Below are 22,758 nucleotides of genomic sequence, written 5' to 3' on the forward strand. Positions count from 1 at the left end.
GCAAAAAATATAAGTAAATACAATTTGGGTAAAAAACTTCCTGCTTAGTCTGACATAAATATATATAGGGACGTAATAGTGACGAACGCATTTAGAAATGATACACACACGGGGGGTTTCACAGGAAGGCTCTAACCCAAAGCCATCGGAACATATGTCGAAAGTAAGAAAGTCCTTGAAAAAGATAACACGTCTGCCCTGTGCAGTGTGCAGTGTGCAGTGTTTGAACTCAATCGATACCCCGACACACGTCGTTATCAGTTTACCTCAAATGATAAAGTCGCTTGGCAAGACAAAAACCTTTGTCACCGGAGCCACACACGTGCTGGTACAGGGGGACGATGCAGAGTCACGTTGCCGGTAAGTTACCTTAATACTATCAAATACACCCTCCTCCGAGGACATTATAATTGGTGAAATCAGTTAATTATATCTCAGATTTAAAGTATCAAGTTTAAAGGGCCTCCCGACTTGTGAAATTGTAATTGAAATATCTCAAAAATCGCTCTGGCGTTTCCATGCCAATCATGTTGAAAAAGTCTATTATAAGTCAGTGTTTGTTGAAATTGTGTGTAATTCTATCATTTTGTTTTCAGCGCTGATACTGGGCGTTGTGATTATTGGATGCATCAACGTTGCAGGTTTGTGTTGACGAAATTCATTACATACTAATTACACAACAAATTACATTGTTATAAAGTTGGCAGTGTGATGATCAGCTTAATGTTCAAGTAATGCCGAAGTACACTTGCTAGCATGTATCTAATCAATTACACATACACGGCTCTCTAGAACCATACTTATCTATACGTGAATATAGTTAGTGTTTGTGTTTGCTGGTTGTTAAAGTAACGTGTATGATTGTGTTAAACACGATCAACTCGACCTTCTCAACACAGTACTTCCTCATAACTCAAATGGACAGCAACGTCAGAAGTTTACTAGGAAGTGCAATATTTATGTGAAACCATGTGACTTCAGATCTCTTAGATATGCCTGGAAATATTAATCCAAATGCGATTTTACTAATTAACTGGTAATAGGTTTCTGAAAAGTCTATGGGAATTATGGGTAAGTGAATATGGGTAAATGAATTGGAAGTACACGCATTTCTATTTTGTTTGTCAGTGCAGACATTGTTGTACAGCGGAACAATGACGCGGGCATGTTCTAGTTCTCTCACAAAAGGTTTACTTTACATAAAATGAGAAATGGCTTGCAATTGACATTGTTTACTTTGGAAAATAATAACGTTCGCGGTCTAATGGACCCTTTACTTTACAGAAAATTTAGAAATGGATGGCCAATGGTGATGTTTACTATGTATAATCAAAAAGTACAGGTTCGCGGTCAAATGGACCCTAACCGTCACAGTGGTAGTGGACAGATCGGATGGGGTAGAGGCAGACCCCGGGAAACAAACTCGGTTCGAATGACATTAGCACTAATAGTTTTTGCTTTTGCTTGTTTCGGCTCGAAAACTGAAAAGGGATAAGACTTTCATCGCCCTACGCTCGCTGTGAATAGCTGGAAAATTGCCGATGCGTCGTAAAACAATATTCATTCATTCATTTATTCCATCGCCCTACGATAAAAGCTGCTTAAATTGCACATACCAGGATGGGTTTTAAGGCTGGTGGGAACGTTATTTGACTGAGATGTAACAGCGCCACGTTGCCAACAACAGTGTATCCAGAAACCTGTTTGGGTAATAATGTAACATCACCACGTTGCCAACATAACAGTGTACCCAGAAACCTGTTGGGGTAATAATGTAACATCACCACCTTGCCACCATTACAGTGTACCCAGAAACCTGTTGGGGTAATAATGTAACATCACCACCTTGCCACCATTACAGTGTACCCAGAAACCTATTGGGGTAATAATGTAACATCACCACCTTGCCACCATTACAGTGTACCCAGAAACCTGTTTGGGGTCATAATGTAGCAGTGTTGGGTGGAGCCACGTATGACCGGAGAAACAACTGTCACTGGTTGAAGGAAACCTGACGGGCTGATGCTACAACTCTTGCTGAGCCCTTTCTCCTGACTTGGGTTACCGGCTGATATTGCCAGACAACACAGGGCCGACCGGATTACACACAGCAGGATATACATGTAGTGACCGACCATTGCTAGTCAAATCACCTTTCACTCCACTGTATTGTTTGGGACGTAGGCGTCCGAACAGGTGACAGGTGACAGAGTAGAACATATTGAGCAAGCTTTACCAGATGTATGTCATCGCGTTCAAAGGGTGATACTTTGACGTTTAATCTCTTGCATGCCCCTGAAGTGTCGTGCGTTCAGTGCTGCAGAGAGGGCCAGGACAAATACTGACTTTAATGTTGCCTCAAATTATATTTACTCAAAATCAAATTTTACGTAAATAGGATCATGTTCCTACTTATCATATTCATATTGTTATAATTTAGGAGTTCTAAACTCAAAACGGATTGATCATGCTTTACAAAAATTAAAGTATACTGGTGTTTATTTAGGATGAAAATGATCATCATTATGAACCAATTAAAATAATTAAAACAATACAGATTCAGATTCTGTCTCGAACTTGCTGTGCTTTGTCTACCTACTTTCATTTCCGATGAGTTAATTATGTATATTAGTCTGAGCTATAGAAAAGCTTTTCAGTTGACCTCAATACTCAGTACTACGTTATCACATTGCCCAATATTATTTAACATATGCCCATAGTCGCAGTGTAGGAAAGGCACTAGTGCTTGTATAATATGACTTTCTTAGCGCATAACAACTTTCATAAGTGTTATGTAAACCCCTATAGGATTTACACAGATGACATTCAAGTTGAAAATCATTAATCGTGTAACGTGTTCGTAGGTATCATGGAAGAATGTCCATGTATGTACAGTGCATATCGTTAGAACATTCTTCTATATCATGACAAAGTTTGAAGAAAACATATTTAGGGCATTTTAGATGTTGGAAGTCAGTTCATGTCCTACACATGAACTAATCAAATCGTAATGTGTGTATGTATTAAAAGAATGTCTTTGGAATGAGTTATGGTCAAAGTCAAGTCAAAATAGTTTATTTGTGTCAAAGCCTTTGGCCCATACAAGAACAGCAATGTCAAAAATGCAATGTGAAGACGTCATATATATATTTTGAATGCATAATATACACGCTATTGCAGACGTTAATAAACCATCCTTAGTTGTACACAGAAAACTTATGAATTTATTGATAGTAGGAAATGTTGAATACAATTTCCAATATAAATTTGGCAAATAAACTTTACGTAGCTCAATATAATGTTTACAGATCAATACGAAATAGGAAATATACGTAAACATGATCCAGGAGATTGCAGTCTACCCTCGTTCTGTCCTGAGGGGCAAAACTTTACATTTAATTTTATAGAAACACTGCCATTGTCACTATTCAAATATCTTTCTGGTACAAGTACAGTTTTATGTTCTTTAAACATCACATATGTGTATCATAGTATGTCAATGTTTCCCCAGTATGCGAGGGCCCCTGGTGTTATGACTGTGACAAGGCTGTGAAACCTGCTTCTTGTAGGGAGATTATCAAGTGCCAAGACGACGAAGTAAGTTCACCGTCTGTTCCTTTAAAATTGAGTGAACTATCTCATATACATACTATGCTTATTGATGTTCCCAACCTATCACGCTGACACACAGCTTCAAGTGCAAACACATCAATAACTTGTTCTTAATCACGCAAGAACATTGCTTAATATTGTAGATAACACTGTTTATTCAGCCGTTAATATTGATACCGTTTTTAATTCTTGGGGCATGGGACTCGCCCTTGGTCGTTTAGTCCTCTTGTTAACACAGTTGCGTGTTTCTTTTCAGCAATGCTATGCGTCATCGACAGGAATCAGCCCAACGCAGTACACGGCAGGGTGCAGAAAGAAGCAGGTCGTTACTTAGTTTGTGTATATGAGGAAAACTCTATTTAGAATGTTTGAGGGAATTTTATGAGTTTTGACTGAAGCAGTCGTATGTTCTAGAACTACACGCTTGTCTCTCAATGTGTATACCGGGATGGGATACGTTCCATGTACCTAATACATAGTTTTCCGGGGCTGAACAGAGACAGTTACCAATGCTTGTCTCTCCGTTCGTATTCCAGGGCTGCAAAGGGGCTCAGGGTACATACCTGGTACTTGCTTCCTCGTGTGTTTTGGAGCTCGTTACCCCATGCCCTTCACCCTGTGTGTTCAGGGAAAGAACAGGTGCACATTATTTAATGTTTGTCTCTCCGTGCGTTCCAGGCTTTGAACGGGGCACAATATCTGATGCATGTCGCCCTGAGTGTTTACTGGCCGGGTAGGGGCACAGTACCCGATGCTTAGCTTCTGTATCTGAGGCGAGCTTAGGCCTCTAACTACGCATACATACCCAATCTGTTTTCAAGGGCAGAATAGCACCAGTACCCCATGCTTGTCTCCAAGTGTGCATACATGAAACGTATGTTCCCGATACTCAATATGCCTGTCTCCCAGTGCGTTCTCTGGTTGGACAAGAACCCCAGGGGTTCAGTCGCGTCGTAACACATCACGTAGGGTTTGTTACAAGATATGACCAGGCCGTGTATCTAGGAACCTCTTGTTTGCTTGGCCCTATTCTTAAAATACTTCAAGCACTTACGCTGCCTTCATCTTGTTGCATAGAACAGTTTTCATTTTCCCATTGTCTTTTATGATGAATATGATGTAGACTGTCAGAAATACTATATTATTGATAACCGTTATTTGACACTTTCGTCTAATCCTACTTCGTATATTGTAACAATAAAGAGGAGGGACGGTACAAAGTGTTTACAGTCTATAACAACCTCGAAACTTACCCGTAAGCCAAATAGTACCCATAGGAATAGGTATAGAGGTGAAATTATAGCAATTTTAATGTAATTCTCATTCAGCATTCATATTGTATTTGTCCTGATCAGCTACTTCTACCCAGCTGTTCTTGAGTTGCAAAGTGGACATAGCAACGTTACTCGTTACCAACGCATTGTCACATTGGCCCAGTCGTCTAAGGCGCCACAATTCGCTGTGAAGAGTTGCGTCCCTTATGAGTGCAACAAAAACTGTAATCGTAGGTTCGAATCCAGGTTAAGCCCAATTATGTTTCTAGGTTTGTCAGCACCACTGTTGTTATTTTGTCTTTCTAGGCTAATTCGTCAAAGTATTACTTCGGCCTCTCTCCCATATGAAGCTGACCCGCCGTGATATAACTGACATAATGCGTAGAGTGTGAAGCCATGCCCACCCACTGTTCCACTTGAAGTGTGTCTGATCCTTAGCCATGTTGCATATATCCATGTTGCTGTGCATCTTGTTTGTTACAGCTATGTCAAGGTACAGGGTCGGTGGCAGGCGGGAGCAGCCCGCACGGGTGTGAGGAATGTTGTATCGGCGACCACTGCAACTCCAAGCTGTGTGGCGGACTCCGTGAGTGACAGATTCATATACAGTGAAACCTGGATAGTCCGGGACCTTATAATCAGGGCCATAGGTGTATGAAATGTATACGATCCAGATGGCATAACTCCTGACATTTCGTTGAACAGGACAAAATATATTGGAACGTACGGATAAACGGGGTTTCATGTCAATAAAAATTATATTGACACGAAACTTATCAATTGTAAATCACTTAATACGATTTAATGAAGGCACTTAAAACACTTTTTTCAGAATAATGAAAAACACAAAATTTAGGATGACCATGTCCATATTTCGCTCATTAAAGCAATTGGTGTATCAGTACATAATATTTAGTAAAATGATGACATAGTTTTGAAACATATATGCATATAAATCGTACATGTGACCTTGTCTTCCGATGGACAACATGGCGTATCTGGAGATAGTACATCCTTTTCATGCCACCTATCTTCCCCCATTGTTAGCTGTCCCAGTGTCTGGTACTACGTATCTGGAGCTAGTACATCCTTTTAATGTCACCTATCTTCCCCCATTGTTAGCTGTCCTAGTGTCTGGTACTACGTATCTGGAGCTAGTACATCCTTTTCATGTCACCTATCTTCCCCCATTGTTAGCTGTCCTAGTGTCTGGTACTACGTATCTGGAGCTAGTACATCCTTTTCATGTCACCTATCTTCCCCCATTGTTATCTGTCCATGAGTCTGGCACCACGTATCTGGTGCTAGTACATCCTTTTCATGTCACCCATCTTCCCCCATTGTTAGCTGTCCTAGTGTCTGGTACTACGTATCTGGAGCTAGTACATCCTTTTCATGCCACCTATCTTCCCCCATTGTTAGCTGTCCTAGTGTCTGGTACTACGTATCTGGAGCTAGTACATCCTTTTCATGCCACCTATCTTCCCCCATTGTTAGCTGTCCTAGTGTCTGGTACTACGTATCTGGAGCTAGTACATCCTTTTCATGTCACCTATCTTCCCCTATGTAGCTGTTCCTATGGGAGGTAACCGACTGTGTCTGCAGTGCGAGGCAGTTCGCCATCCCAGCCAGTGCTCCACAGTGTCCAAGTGTGGCCATGACAAGGTAAATACAAGAACACCATTTAACCACCATTTACAATGTACCTGTTCAATTAACGTCATTCTGTATGGCAAAATGCTTTGAGGTATACAAAAAATAAAACAGAATGTATCAATGAAAACTCCTTTAGAAAGTAACAAACCAACAAATCTGTTTTTGCAGAGACTAAAGTGTAAACATCAAACGCCTTTCTTTCAGTACTGCTCCATTTGGAAGATGTACAAGTTTCAAATGACGTTTTATGACCTCGGTTGTCTTGAGAAGACGGTGAGTAATTCAGCCTTACATATATAACATGTACACAAATACCTCGACCACGGTTTGTGTCAGAGTAGTAGAGTCCGTATGTGGATGAGGTTATTTGTGTCGGTGATCATTCACATTTTACATGGAATCGGGGATTTATCGTGTCCACTGTTTATGACCTTTATTGATAGTCCTTGTACTTCAGTGGTATTTAACAATGTACATGACGGACTGTGTTAAGCAGTGTAATATTTATGTGTGCTGTGTTTCGATTTTGTAATTCATGAAGTTTATTCCATTGTTTGATACTATGTTTCATGTTTGTGTTTACTTGCTTGTTTGTTTGTTAGTTGCTTAACGCCGCACTCAGCAATATTCCAGCTACATGACGGCCGTCTGTTAATAATCGGATCTGGATTAGACAATCAAGTGATTGAGATCATGAGCATCGATCCGCACTTATTTGGATACAATTACATGCATCAACCAAGTCAACGAGCCTGACCACCCGATCCCTTCAGTCGCCTCTTACGACAAGCATAGTCGCCTTTTACGGCAAACGATGGTTCCTGAAGATCTCTTCTACCCCGGATCTTCAACTGTGATATTTCATGTTATGGAATGTGAGTGAGAGTGAGTGAGTTGTGTTGAACGCCGCTTTGAACAGCATTCCGGTCATATCACTCTTGTCGGTTTAATGTGGGAGGAAAGTTACTGAATGTGATGTCACAGTGTAGTTGAAGATAACAGATAATAAGTATATGACTGTATTTGGCATGGGTGCTTTAATGTGCATGTGGTGCATTTACACTGTGCCTGTTGAAAAGATAAAGTCTGTATCAATAGAAGGCTACTTGACATCATTACAAATTGAGTAGCGCCCTATCACTGATTGTGGGTTAACTTGTAGAACAGGTACTTCTTACGTTCTTATCGTGGCATAGATGATAACATTGTGGTATGGATAAAACATGATAAAATAGACACAGAATATAGACAACATGTCAACGAACTTCCCCAAAGCATGATCGAAAGAAATTCCATTTATGGCCAGGGCTACCTAGAAATAAATATGAATAACACTTTACCTCGGTCTGGAAGAACCCAACCCTGCACTGTTATCTACAATAAACACCATGTAATCCCGACGTGTACAGTTTACGCCTTCGGTGGGATTAAGAAGAAACTCATAAACTAGCATCAAAAGATAATATCTGAAGGTAGCCCTTGCTACATACAAAGGTAACACACATTTTAAAAGGTTCTTGACAAACACAGGCAAATAGGTTTCCATACTACACATGTAGTTATCCTGCACGACTCTTACTTGTGATATCAGGAAGAATGTAACATGTCAAGCACACTGAATGCATTAGCCTTCAGACCATAACTATCAGGTAGTATTTATTTCAGAATGATTTTTTTAAAGAAACCTTGCTTGCAACAATGTGGCAGGCAATTTCTTTTTTCAACAATCTGAAGCATAATTATCATCTTCAAAAATTTCAGGGGTCAATTTATTTTTAGAAAATCAAACCGTAGGTCCCTTACACGTGGAAGTACGCGCAGTTTTTCTAAAAGAAAAATGTGAAAAACGGAAAAATAACACGAATACATTTAGATTGTGGAAATATCAAACGAGTGTGATTTATCAAAACATTTATTCCCATACTTAATGTTATTTGTGTTTGATTCTTGTCTTACGTCGCACGCAGCAATATGGGATACGATGGCATGCATCACCGTGGCTGATCAGCCAGATTATTCAGACGCCTCTTACAATGAGCATGGGTTGCTGGGGACCTATATTCCTACCCCAAGGGTATTAATGGTATTGGGCTATACATATTTTGTGACAGTTCATGGTTACCTGTTCCAGTTAAATGACCACTACAACACAGCTGATGTAGTGATATGTGTATTTCTGAGGACGTCTTATGTTGGCAGAAATGTGACGGACACATGAAGGGGGTGGATGAACTCTCTCATGGAGGCTTCATATGCTGTAATGATGATTTGTGTAACAGCCATGAAAACAACAACCACCTGACGCCAGCACCAACTCAACCTGCTACAACCACATCTCAGCCTGGTACGTGGCCTATATGTAACTGAACTGCTTGCCTATTAAACCAACTTAACCACAGTGAGTGCGACGATAAACAACATTCTCTCATTGGTTCATTAACGATGTATGTCATGAAACGTCTTCTTGCCGGTTTGAATATGTTCCAACTGCATGGACAATCCTCTCCATTTGTTCCTAACCTTTACTAACTCGCAACACCGATTGTCGCGGGGCAAAGTAAAGCTTTGTTGTGTTAATCAGCAGGTAAAATATGCCTTGTTTGTAGTTTATTCCAAATTAGTAATTGATCCTGAGTGTGTAAAGCACAAAGAGTCTTCTCTTTCCCCTAGTGAGTCGTAATAATATCAATTTTAGTTTGTTCCTCAATACAAAATAGATTTATGTCATACAGCCTTGCTTAGGATTAACTTTTAAATATATAAAAAAATGCACTTAAACTCCATCATTATGGCGTTGGCAATGGTTGACTATGTCGCCGGCGAATTTCTTAGACTGGCCCAACGACTTTACAACGTCGCCTTTGTGTCACATTTCGTGAAGTTTGATCAAGGGACGCTGCTCCTTAGCGACGACGTCTCCTTAGAAGGGGCTATCTTCCGGCTCCTCTCCTCGAGGAGACGACGCGATATTAGAAGACACCAGCTCGTGCGATACACGAGTAATGTTTTCCTCGATTATTGCGGTACGTTTTGTAATTATTGTGTTTGTACAATGTAAAGCTTCACCATTCACGTTCTTGAAAGAACAAAAAAAATGGTTTGATGTTATTGATAATTATCCGTTTCTATAAGCTTAAATGACATTTCATCCTCTATATATTAAGGTCTGGCATTAAGGTCTGGTTTTCACCTCTCTGGTTATAATGCCAACCTTGTTATAATGCCACATTTTCGGCTGGACGAATTTTTAAAGGTGGCATTATAACCAGGGAGGACTCTATTGAGTTTGGAAAGCAATAGGTTACGGTCCAAAGACCACTCAAACATCAGGATGTTTTTTGCTAATGTTTGGGGGTGGTTGATAGCATGGTCGCCTGCAATTATTATATTTTAAAAAAATTTAAATAATATTAATTTTATCTTTAACCTTTTTATCTACCTCAGGCAGTTACCTAAACCTAAGGGTGCGATTTGTATAAAGTAAGTGAGGTACGAAATGGTCGTGAAATGTTAGGTTGTCAATACATATTTGAAGAGTTTGGACCTTTCTGTTTTTATCTAATATAGAATACCAATTTATTAATAATTCCAAAATTAGTAAGGTGTAAATGTTTTTATTAACATGGGTAAATATCTTGGTATACCATATTATTATTTTGTTTTCACATCAAATAATCAGATACAAATCGGTATCTCCCAATTGTTTAAGGATTTTTATCTTATACTGGTAGGTTATGTCATAATACATAGTTGGTATTTATGTTTTTAACATTCGACTGCTATCACTGAATTGTTTTGTATATTTTTTATTTGAAAATAGTTATCAGTGTTTTTAGAAACTCGGCAAACATTAGCGATTTTTTTATTAGTAATTGAATCATGAGTTTTCCATACAGTAAAGAGGTAAAGTTACTGCGCCAAGATTTTCGAAACAATCGTAGCCCTAAAATAATCGTAAAGTTATCGTAAGGAAATCGTAGGCTATCGTAGCCTATTTTCGAAACTATTGTCGCCCTAAGATATCTTAAGTTTGTCGTAAATCTAAGATAGCCCCATACCTGTCATAAGTTTATTTTATCTTTATCCAAGATGGCGGCATACTTTGCCAAAGATATTTTGCCAAACAATTTGTCTGCTTCAAACAGTGTCATTTCATTTTGTTAAACTGTGCGATACAATCTGACACTTCGAAAACAAGAACAATTCTTCAATGATGTCACGTCAGGAATGTGTTTAATCGCGACAGCGATCCACATGACTATGGAGTCGGTAGCTTAAATATATTTCTATCCATGCTGAAGAAGTGTGAAACAACGTACGTACAGGTGATAAACGGCTTAAGGACGTATTCCTTTATATTTAACAATTTATTGAAATTTTGACAGCAAAAGTTAAACACAGATTTTCGTATCTATAAATCAAATAAAAATTGAGTTCCCATGCTCGTTCGGGTTTAATTGTCGTCAAACAGAAGCATTGTTTGAAGAATGTCCAAAATTCACTTTCCAGTTTATGTTCGCAGAAAACGTTTATTGAATGAAATTTAATGATCAATAAAAATTAGACACAACACAATAATCTTTGAATTTTGCATTCAATATACCGAGTCAAAATATTAATTGATTCTGATCTTTTTAATATTTAACTGTACATCTACCCGTTTTATGTTAAAGAAATATAGATACTTGAGACCATTCAGACAATAAAATTGTTGTAAAGTATAGGGTAAACGGACAAATACTAGTAAATGATCCTCAGCCAAACATCATCGAACTACATTCTGAAATAGATTTGACATATTTACAGTGTATTTCGCTCCTAAGCCAGAGTTAAATCAAATCAGACAAATAAGTTTATTAGCTCTACTTAGTGTAAAGGGACAGAAAAAGACATTATATGTAGGTATATATGTATCACGTATCATCAGACTTGAACACACATCTTAAATGCTGAACGCCTGCTGTTCAATCAAAGGTCACGTCTAGTCATAGTCATTTAGAATAACGTCCCTTACTTTCGTCCTTGACTTTTAACGCAATGTGTTTCCATAAAGTTCTGCGCTGTCGCGGGAGGACCATTTGAAGGGAAAATAGTAAAGTATCTGCTTGCACGTTATTTCAATTCTAGGAGCTATAGTGTGGTAACACTACGCTTATTGATTATAACATTTCTTGTGTTTGAACAATGCCTTTGCACAGCACGTGAGTGCTATTTGTGTTCGGGTAGTCATGGCATCATTTATCATAAGAACAAAACGTCTACATGTTGGACATATGTAGGATTGTACAGAATTTCACTCAATTATGTGCGTGTTAAACAGTGTGACCTAACAATATGATCATGAATTCCGTGTCACTTCTCCATGTTGTTATTGTCAGCGGCTGGGAAATCCCCCAGACGTCATTGGGAAACACCTCGTTATTTCAATCTTTAACACAAATGAGCTCTCTGTCAGAGTTACGATACCTATCGTATCCTTGTGCGATCTGCGACAGGTTTATGATAGTTTCGAAAAAGTATCTTATCTTAAACTTAAGATATCTTATCTTCGAACGTAAGTTGTTAAGATTTAGCTTAGCTGAGATCTTTTCGAAATTCTAGGCCTTAACAAACTTCTGTTCGAGCTCTATACAGCAACAATAATAATAATGATAATAATAATAATAATAATAATAATAATAATAATAATAAATAATAATAAAATCCATAGTGGCCAATACTGAAACTAATGACATTGTGAGTAAATGCGATTGATCAATATTGATTTACTTGAAAATATGATACTTTTTTGTTTCTGTTTCTTTCAGGTAATGGTTATATTTCTGTATTTACGTAAGCTTCACTGACAGGAGTGGTGACCCGATGAAAGATATGTCTGGTGCAATAATGCAAACATCTTCAGGAAACAAAAATAGTGATAGTTATATTATATTCAGTTTTCTGTAAACTTAAATTCACTTATGTGCCAATGTTCAAACATTATCCCCCAGTGAACTAAGGACATCAGGGTATTATTGCCACTCTGTGTGTTATTTAATAGTTCTGCTGATGGCAAAACATTTTAACGGGCTTTCAATGCTATTTTTCTGGAAAGAAGAGGCAACCACCAATTGTTTATATACTATTCCAAAAAAGAAACGCATAAGGCAGAAATCTGAAGAGACAAAGGTTTAATTCAAACGTGTATAACTATTCAACAAACATACTCAGGAGCATGACATTTGACGTGCATTTGGCAGAACGAGGTGTGTATATGATAATAATGATCACCACAGGCTAAACAGTCATGATTTTGTTCAGCGTCCACAGAAGTGTCAGTATCTGTTATGTCCGCCACGTGCATGAATAACAGTTCGGACCCGCCTCGTCATGGACTGGATCAAACGCTGTATAACTGGTTGAGGAATTCTCCTCCACTCCTGCTGAAGAAATTTAGCAAACTCCTGAAGAGTTTGAGGTTGACGTAAACGCTGACGTAGACGCCGATCAAGTTCATCCCAAAGATGTTCTAGGGGGTTGAGATCCGGGGAACGAGATGCCCAGGGGAGCACAGGAATGTTGTTATTTGCCAAATACTCCATGGTGACACGTGCTGTTTGTGGCCTGGCGTTGTCTTGCTGGAATAACTCCCGTCGGACGTCAATAACTGGGAGAAGGTGTTGCTGAAGAATATTGTCCCTGTAGCGCACAGCCGTCAGGTTTCCTTGGACATGGATAAGATTAGTACGGTTGGTGTAGGATATCGCCGCCCACACCATGACGCTTCCTCCACCGAATCTGTCCACTTGACGTACACAGTTAGGAGCATAACGTTCATGGACCCGTCTGTAAACTCTGTTTCGTCCATCCCGTCGCTGTAGAAGAAACCTAGATTCATCGCTGAACCATATGCGCCTCCAGTTTCGTAAGTTCCAGGCCGACATGTTATTGCACCAGCGGAGACGTTGGACGCGATGCTGACGTCGTAACACGTTCCCGAAGTAGGGTCTCCGGGCTCTCATTCCAACCTCTGTCAGTCTGTTCCGTACTGTTTGCCCCGATATCCTTCGAAGTCCAGGCACCCTGGCCGCTGTGCTCTCAGCTGTAACAGTACGATCACGTAAATGGAGGACCCGGATGTAGCGTTCCTGAGCTGCTGTGGTGGCTCGAGGTCTTCCGGTGCGTGGACGGTCGTTTGTGGTACCGTAAGGTTGTAGCGTGTTGCGAGTCGAGAAATCGTACTCTGGCTTACATTTAGACGTCTTGCAACTGAAGATTGCGACTCGCCAGCCTCTAGTCTTCCAATGGCGATATTGCGAGTCGCAGCGTCTAGACGTGGCATAATGATTCCGTCGTGAAACTCTTCAGAACTGATTTCACATTTCAAATGCGACATGGCATTTTATAGACAGATACAGCATACAACTCATGGCCCAATTTGCACGTGCAAAATGAGTTTGGTTTCGTTTTGGTGATGTGTTTTCAGAAATTTGTAAAACGTCTTATCAAACACAACGTTTTGCGTTTTGGTGTTTTTGTAAAATACAGATTTGCATAGAAGTCTCCTATAAACAGATTTATAACATATTTTATCGATTCAGTTGACATATTCTTTGATCAGAGGAATTTTTTAAATTCAGAAACACCTATGCGTTTCTTTTTTGGAATAGTATATTACAAAAACAATCTGGTCAATTTAAATAAGTTGAAATTAAAATAAACATCCTACAATGCTATGCTTTACCAAATGACATTGGAATGATGTATGCGATTTGATATTTTTGCTTTATATATTCAGTGACCAAGGCACAACAGAGGTCAAAACCGTGGATACAGTTGTAGATTATCAAGTGATTTGTCCTTCAAACTTGTCACTGGAGGCCTAAACAGGCTCTTCTGGCACTCATCCCCAATTTGTCCTGACTTGTTATTTAATAAACAACACATCAATGTTATCTCAGCCAAAATTATCTTTCGTCATTATTTTGCTGTGCTTTTCACCTTATGGTTTTAATTGATCGAAGTAATGAATCTCGAGGCATGAGATGCATTTATTGCTGGTATCAAGCGTTTAAGCATGTCCTCAATACTGTATGTATGTGATAAGGCAAAGACTATTTGAAATGTTACACATCATTATGCGTGGCCATTTACACGGCCTATTTTTAAATTGCAAATTCTGGGAAAATGAAAATCCCTTTAATCATATCTGTGGAAAAAATCACACAAGATTTAACAAAAAAATGCATGGTGAAACACCTAATATTGCCTTGGCCGTACTACAAAGTGCCCGTCCAAAACTATAGATCAAAGTGAATGCAACTTGCAGCATTTATCTGATGCAAAGTGGCATCTAAACTGGATACGTTTGGTAAAAAACGTTTAATGCTGCTTGGGAGGTACTGAGTGTTGAGTTTTAGAAGATTTTTAAAACAACTTTGGCCCAACGTCTAAATTCTAGCTAAGACCAGTGTTAATTGTCCTGTCATTTATTATGTATACATAAATAACTATAATATCGATAATGAACGCTCACCTGATGAAGGAGTAAGCATACACTCCGAAACGTTGTGTTCCTCATAATAAGGAAGTTGACATCCATAGATTCTCTTCCTTACGTATATCACTTCTAAATGCCTCTCACAGACCTATGATATTGATTTTCTGTAAATTGGTTTTCATATAATCTTCCATAAAAAGAAGATGGGTGCGTCTCTTCAGGTCTCTCTAAACACCGTCGGTGTCTAAATATTGGGTGGCACGGGTGGCCTAGTCATCTAAAGAGCCGCAATTCGCTGTGCAGAGTTGCGTCCCTTGGGCACGCCAGAAACCTATGATTGTGGGTTCTTATCCTGGTTCGCCCCGATTATGTTTCTAGGTTTGTCAGCACCATACCCGTGTTCGTGGGTTTCACCAAAGTGGTAAACGTCTAAGACCTGCATCACTTCGGGCTTTCCTCCCACATTAAGCTGACACGCCGTGACATAACTGGAATACTGTTAAAAGCGGCGTTAAAGACAACCCACTCAATCACTCACTACATATTGCTATGTACTTAGCAAATTGAAGGTCCTCTTCATGATTCAAGTGTCATGCATAAATATTCTCAAAACAGGAATGATTGGGTAAATATTCTATTTTTGCCGTAGTCAGCTCTATCCAAGCTATATCACAAAGAGAGAAGCTAGTGGTTCATAGTATGAGCAACGACTTAGCCACCGCGCCAGGCATGGTCCTCAAGTACATCCCTATTTATAGTTATATAAACGACGTATATTATGAAATTATTCTTGATATTTTCAGCAACGACAATCAGAGCGAGGAACATAAAATGTAAAAAGTGTGCGATTGTCCAACAGCCAGCCTTTTGCTCGAGCGAGACAGAGTGTGGACCAGACCAGGTATATCTACTGCTCTATTTATATAAGTGGTTATTTCGGTAATTTGAACAAATCTTTAGTGAAGCAGACTTTATCTTCAGATGTTCAATATAAACATGACATTTTGTCACCGCATCGTAAAACAAGGCTCGTCACAGTCCAGTGACCGTAGAGCCTTCTCATTGCTGTGCAGCGGTCGGCACTGCTCGGCACAACTCGGTACAGTTCGGTGTCTTTATGTCCATAAGCTTATTACTACATATTTTGTTGTCTGTACATTTTATTCTCTAGTAGTTTATTCCCATACTTTAATCATGTAATAATTTGTTACATGTCATCTCTGTATTGAATGTGTCTTTTTTTTCACGCCGCAGTGAGATTATGCAGTCCCTTGTGAATATTTCTCACGTATTTATGGTCATTTCTGCCACCTTACCAATTGTACATATCTAGTTGTAAATGTTAAATGATATCTTTGATGAGCTTAAATTCAGCCATTTTCTTTGGTACTTACATCTCCGGTATGGGTTTAGTACTTACTTTGCTATTCGTGTTTTTGAAAGCAGAATTCTGTTAGCTCACTGGGCTATACCGTTCTCCCTGCTAGCGTATTGTCGATTGTCTTGTCAGAGTTTTGTTTTAGCTGTTTGTGGGTTCGGATCCCAGTTCGCCCCGATTATGCTTCTAGGTTATCTAGGACCATGATCATGGGTTCCACCAGAATGGTAAACGTCTGAGACCTGCATTACTTCGGATTTTCCTCCCACATTAAGATGACACACCATGCCATAAGTGGAATACTGTGCAAAGCAGCATTAAACCCAACTCACTCACTCATTCTTATATTCCAAATGGTTTCGAATTGTCAGGAGTTCTTGTAAATAAGACACGAGATATGACATCTCCCTAGGAATTATATACCAGATTACAGATATGTAATGTATAAAAATGATTATTTTAAGGGAATTAAAATAGTATTCAAATTCGAATACATTCAAATCTAGTTTACATTTGAGATAATTTGTGCCAGGCAATATGCGATTCACTGGTCTCTACTATTCTTTAACGTTGAAAAGCCTTCATTTTAATCCAAAAGTAATATTGACAAAAAGTAATTGTGTACCATTTTGGCGATATTAATATCGTGGAAATGGAAATAATGTATATGTTTTTGCTCTGATATACTGGTGTGTTTCGAAAAAGAGGTATGTTTTTAAGGGTGTGAGGTTCAACTTTAAAAACATCGCAAAGGCTAACAGACCCCCTTATTTCTTCTTAACAGTATTGCTCAGTAAGAAAGGTCTTCAGGTTTGGACTGGCCTCTTATGAACTAGGATGTGAAGAGAAGTCGGTAAGTAATAATTTCCCAATTATGTAGTAAATGATGATATTGTGGTGAACACTGAAACACACACCATCATGCACAGCAATGCATGTGAATATGTGAAACGTTTAAAGCCAAAAGGAGGATCACATTCTTTCTGTAAATAAAAAGTGACAACGCCAAAGAATACCCAGTCTCATTTATCTGCCAAAATCATCCACTGTGTATAAGGCATAATAGTCGTGACAGCAGCATTTCGCGAAAAGGGTAAGCATGTCCTGCCCTACCGGTGGCACCTGCCACTTACCAATGTGCTTAACAAAACAAGTGTTTGTTTGCTGCCTGATGTTGCACAGAAATACTCCTGTTACAACGGCGGCCTGTTAACAATCAAGTCAAGATAATCTGGTATGGAACCAGTGACTCGATAGCGCATTTTATGATTTTACGTCTTCTGTTTGCGAGTGTAGAGATAAAGAAGTAAGATACATTTTTAATTTAAGGTTTCGGGCAAAACATTTTCTTGATGAAACGTGGGGAATTCAGTGAACTTGACCCATTTCAGGAAAATATAAAACCCAACGTCAGAGAATAATCAGTCTCGATTATACGCTGAAAACGATTCCATTGGGCGTAAAATAGCATTATAACGCCATGACAATATTATGAATGAATGAATGGGTCACTGAAAAATCAGTTCAGGTGTTTTCGAAATTGGTAAGCATGTCCTGCCCCACCAGAAATCTAAGTTATACTATCCGGCGAACATCAATCTCTTCTGTTCTTTGCTATTATCATACATATGTTGCCAACAATTTTTAAATATCACAGAATATGCCATTACACTCTTTGTGTATATTTTCCAGGAGTGTGTAGGCCACATGACGACTTTGGGTGAAGCAGGGTTCCGCTGTTGTAATGAAGATCGCTGTAACGCTAACGTCAACCCAAAGAAACCTTCTTCTCTGATCCCAAGTAAGTTATGACTTGATGCAAAACAGTTTTTCCCCTGAAAACAGACACTGATGGCAGATGATTGTGTGCTTTGGTAACTTGCATACTTGTAATACATTAACATGGAGACACTATAATTACATACTTTTTTGTATATTAAACAATGTTACAATATTGTCTGCAATACAAAACAGTATATGTCTATTGCTAAATAAATTCCCATACAGACTGTGGGGCAGGTTGATTGACATTTGTAATACATATCAACTAAGAATCTGTATGTGTGTCTGCCATTCTTTAGTTATGCAAGAGAGGCGCGTGTGATATATTGCCATCATATAAAGGTCTTATCCAACTTGAAACGATGCATGTGTGTTTCAGTGGCCCCTGACATAATGAACACGAACCAGACTGTAAACGTCATCGTGGGAAAAACTGTTCTTCTGTTGTGTAATGTAACCGGCAATCCTGAGCCATCGGTCACATGGACATATAATAAACAGGTAGGGAGTCATTGAACGATAACATCACAGCTACTCTGAACAACAGACTAAGATCAAACCGTTTTGTAGCCTTTTGTGTGAACACAGTACAGATCAATACATACTTTGTACTAGTTTTAATAATAGTGGTTGCAATGGACGTCAGACATTTGTTTCATGTCGTAAAAAAAGATAAAAGTGAGTGAGTGGAGGTGTTTTGGGTTGGAGGGTGATGGTGAGTGAGTGAGAGAGAATCAGTTTATGTTTGTCAAATCACATGTACAGTTGTTGTAAGCATACCATTCCCTTTTGGATTGGATGTAGGGTCACTTGATAACCATGACACTGCAAATATATTGAAGTATATTTCTGAACTGATATGAACAAAAGATTGTTCTCAATTAAGGCATGATCTAAAGTGAGTGAGTGAGTTTGATTTTCTCTCCGCTTTTAGCAATATTCCAGCAATATCACGTCGGGGACACCAGAACTGGGCTTCACACTTTGTACCCCTGTCATGAATTGAACACGGGTCTTCGGAGTGGCGAGCGAATGCTTTAACCACTAGGTTACCCGACCGGCCTTGTGATTTTAAGATTGTTAGAAGTTATATATTCAAGAATTGATCACTTTGTGGCTCTCAAACTTTGAAGGTTCATAAACCAATGAACTCACACAAAGTGAATGTCAATTCTTATTATATTTGTATCACAATTCCTTACCTTAAAGGATTTAGGACTAGCCTAGACACGGATCGAGTCGATACTATGATAGTTTGGATGTGCATCTCTTCGTTTTGTTCACTAGGATGGGTCGTAGCGGGTATATTCGTGAACGATCATGCAGTCAAACTCTCTCGCGTTTCTCACTGCATACTAAAACGCTTATTTCAAGATTAAAGGGTGTAAATGATCAGAAACAACGCTTATGTATGTCTTCGTGCAAGGGAATTCCCAGTGGTTCTCCCAGGAATGTGGAATTAGTTCGTCAGTGTTTACATCATTTCAAGAGCACAGTCTCGTGAAAAACGTATGAACGTCAATTTCGCGGTCACGTGCCCGACCTATCGTCCGTTTGAAAAAAAACATATATCGTGTAAACTTCAAATTAAGAAAAATATTTCCAACTGTCACCCTGATAATGATACTACTGAAAGGGACATAACCACTGTGATATCACATGATCAATCTTGGCATAAGGTTCAACTCAAACATGCGTAAATCATCATCCCATTGGTGATCTTGTAATAATTGCGAAGCAAGTACCTGCATTTATAGCCTGCATTTATAACCGGTAATCGTGAATTGTTAAAGCGTTACATTTCTACTAACTGACCAGTCAAATTTTAAAGTGCATATTTTAAGAAGCTGTATTAATATATTATTGAGTGTCATCATGTAACCAAAATATGGATTATTTTTATAAAATATGGATTACTAATCTGTTTAGGTTATATACAGCCAACCGATATGGAGCAGGAACAGGTTTGTGATGCTCTGTCCTAATGTGAACAAAAGTTTGTCTTTGTATATTTGAAGGTGTATCTTATTGTCACACGTACATGTACAGTTGAAAGCAAATATTAAAATTATATTTTAGTCATGCTATTTCACATCTCAACAGGGGAACCCAAATGCCCACCCGATGGGATCAACGTTGGCGATATCGTCCGCAAACGAGAAAAACGAGGGAATATACAGATGTGTCGCTAACAACACCCTTGGAACCAAGGAGGGCATTGTCCATCTGCATGTTATAGGTGCCTTAAGGACAAGATATGCTTTGTTGTTTCTAGTCATATATATACTTAGTGCATCACATACATACACATATGGCAACTGCAATTGATATTCGTTCACACGTTGGTTATTTGTATCATATTTTATCCCAGAACATATTTAATGATCATATCATAAAATAGTTCCAATTTTTTTCTGACGTTTGCACATGCGGCCTTTTTAAAGCTGATTGGTCAGTTGAAGCAACGTTATGTCCTACAGATGCATTGTCGATAAAAATACAGCAGGACGTCAATCATTGATTTCGACACCACAGGGGACACGGGGTTCAAGCTGTCGAAGACGCCGCAATTCGTTGTGTAGAGTTCAGCCTTAGACGTGCCAGATACCTATACTCGTGGGGTGGAATCTGAGATTCGTCCTGCCTGTGTTTTCCTTGGTTGGTTTGTCCGCACCATACCCATGCTGTATCATAGGTTGACCTCAGTGAGTTATCTCAGTGACTTAATTATCGGAAACTGCACGACATTTTATCTTATATTCGATCTGAACAGATTATCGATAGTGCTTCCTCTATCGATGGGCATTTTATCATTATTATTGGGCATTATTATTGATTTGGTTAAACATTATTTCAATTTATGGTTCAGATTTTATGTTTTATTGCAGGACCAGTTTCTGTGAAAGGAGAGCCTCCAATCGTGGTCATCAGCCCTGGAATGAGAGCAGTTAGGTTGAAATGCGTGGGAGAAGGGATTCCTTCACCTTCTGTTACCTTGAGTAAATATGGCGAAGACATCAGCGCTGATAAGTCGTATCGATACTTCCGTCTTGTCGAGATACTGATCATTGGGATCACAGAGGCCAACGTGCTGAAGTATGATGGTGTCTATATCTGTAATGCTACAAATGGGCACACATCAGCTGTAGCCTATCAGATAGGTAAATAAATGCGACAAAGCTCCTTCCATAGTCCTAAGAAATATCTGCCAATAGTCGATTGTACGATTGTTAAACAATTGTTTCTTCCAGTAAATAAACTAGTGTACCATATACCATGTTTTCCTTCGAGTTAATTGTACTTTTCGATGACACAAAATATGAGCCGTTTCAATAATGAAGCTTATCCTGCACAATGAATATGCTTGTCTACACGTAGGAGAGCACTTTAATGTAGGCGCCAAGCGTAATCAATTACTTCTGGTTAGAAGCCCACGGTTTGATTTGTTGCCGTGTGACGCTGCCAACAACTGCTCGTTTATCTTGCCGACACTTGATTACTTGCCGGCCGCCATGATATAGCTAGAATTTTGCTGTCTGTCGTGTAAAATGACAACCAACCAATCGAATAAGACTTTTGACAATAATAACTTTTTTTTTCAGTTGCAAGCAACGTAACTAGGCTGCTTGAGGAAAACCTTCCATTTCATAATATCAGCACCACGCCATTGAAAGCATTCCAGTACGTAAAACACTGTGTGATCCCATCAGTCAGTCCATCAAGATTCGTGTGTAGACATATCTCAACACATTAAACCTTTATGTCCCAATGCATTTATATGCAGTACTACATAATGAGACTATCCGAAGAAGGGTGATTGCCCATTTACATTTGTTTGGGCAAAACACGATGAGTGAGTGAGATTAACGACGCCTTGAAGTTTATTTCAGTTTTATCACGGCGGGTCAGCTTAATATGGGCGGGAAGCCCGAAGTAACGCAGACCGTTGATGCTCACGAGCACGGTTATGGTGCTGACATACCCAGAAACAAAATCAGGGCGAATCAGGATTCGAACCCTACACTGTAGTTTTTTGGCACGCCTAATGGATGCAACCATTGACCCTCAAACCTTGATGATTTGATAACTCTATATTGTTAAATGTGTATGTATTCTTGTGAAAATAAGTATTAGTTTTTCTTTTTCAGTGCCCTTTGTCCACCTGGAAGCACACAGCCTGATTTATCTCCCATCAGCACTGAGTTTGATCTGGTAAGATGTGTATTTGACTCATAATACATAAAATTTCTTAACTTAGTAAGTAGTGGTAACTTAGGGAAGACCTTTAGAAAAACGTTCCACAACTTCACATGACAGCCACAGTCCCTGGGTACGTTACAGCTGATGGAAGCTCACCAATCGAAGTCGAATCAAGGCGCTACGAATCATGAGCTCACCTCGTTATTGACGGAGTTAAATCCCCACTTAAAATATCAATTTGAATGTGTTTTACATGTCCCTACAACCTTACGGAAAATCTCAAGTATCGTCGATTTGTATATCCCCAGGGTGCCATATGGGTGACTTGCTTTTCATTTGTTGTAACACTGACGATGTCACTTGCCACTCCTGGACTC

The 22,758-nt window shown here is 39.1% G+C and overlaps 1 protein-coding gene across 1 annotated transcript; it reads left to right on the forward strand.

The window, feature by feature from the left end:
* Window positions 1-291: 291 nt before the first annotated feature.
* LOC124152570 lies at window positions 292-22,397 on the forward strand. The gene is made up of 15 exons (XM_048395430.1): window positions 292-360; window positions 597-641; window positions 3,512-3,597; window positions 3,869-3,934; window positions 5,370-5,472; window positions 6,457-6,551; window positions 6,747-6,815; window positions 8,742-8,886; window positions 15,825-15,922; window positions 17,184-17,252; window positions 18,092-18,200; window positions 18,561-18,682; window positions 20,285-20,420; window positions 21,070-21,342; window positions 22,330-22,397. The coding sequence occupies exons 1-15, from the start codon at window positions 342-344 to the stop codon at window positions 22,395-22,397; spliced, it is 1,503 nt and encodes a 500-aa protein (XP_048251387.1). The 5' UTR covers window positions 292-341.
* Window positions 22,398-22,758: the final 361 nt, after the last annotated feature.

This window comes from Haliotis rufescens, unplaced genomic scaffold (assembly GCF_023055435.1).
Source record: "Haliotis rufescens isolate VD_foot unplaced genomic scaffold, xgHalRufe1.0.p SCAF_14, whole genome shotgun sequence".
Lineage (NCBI taxonomy): Eukaryota > Metazoa > Mollusca > Gastropoda > Lepetellida > Haliotidae > Haliotis > Haliotis rufescens.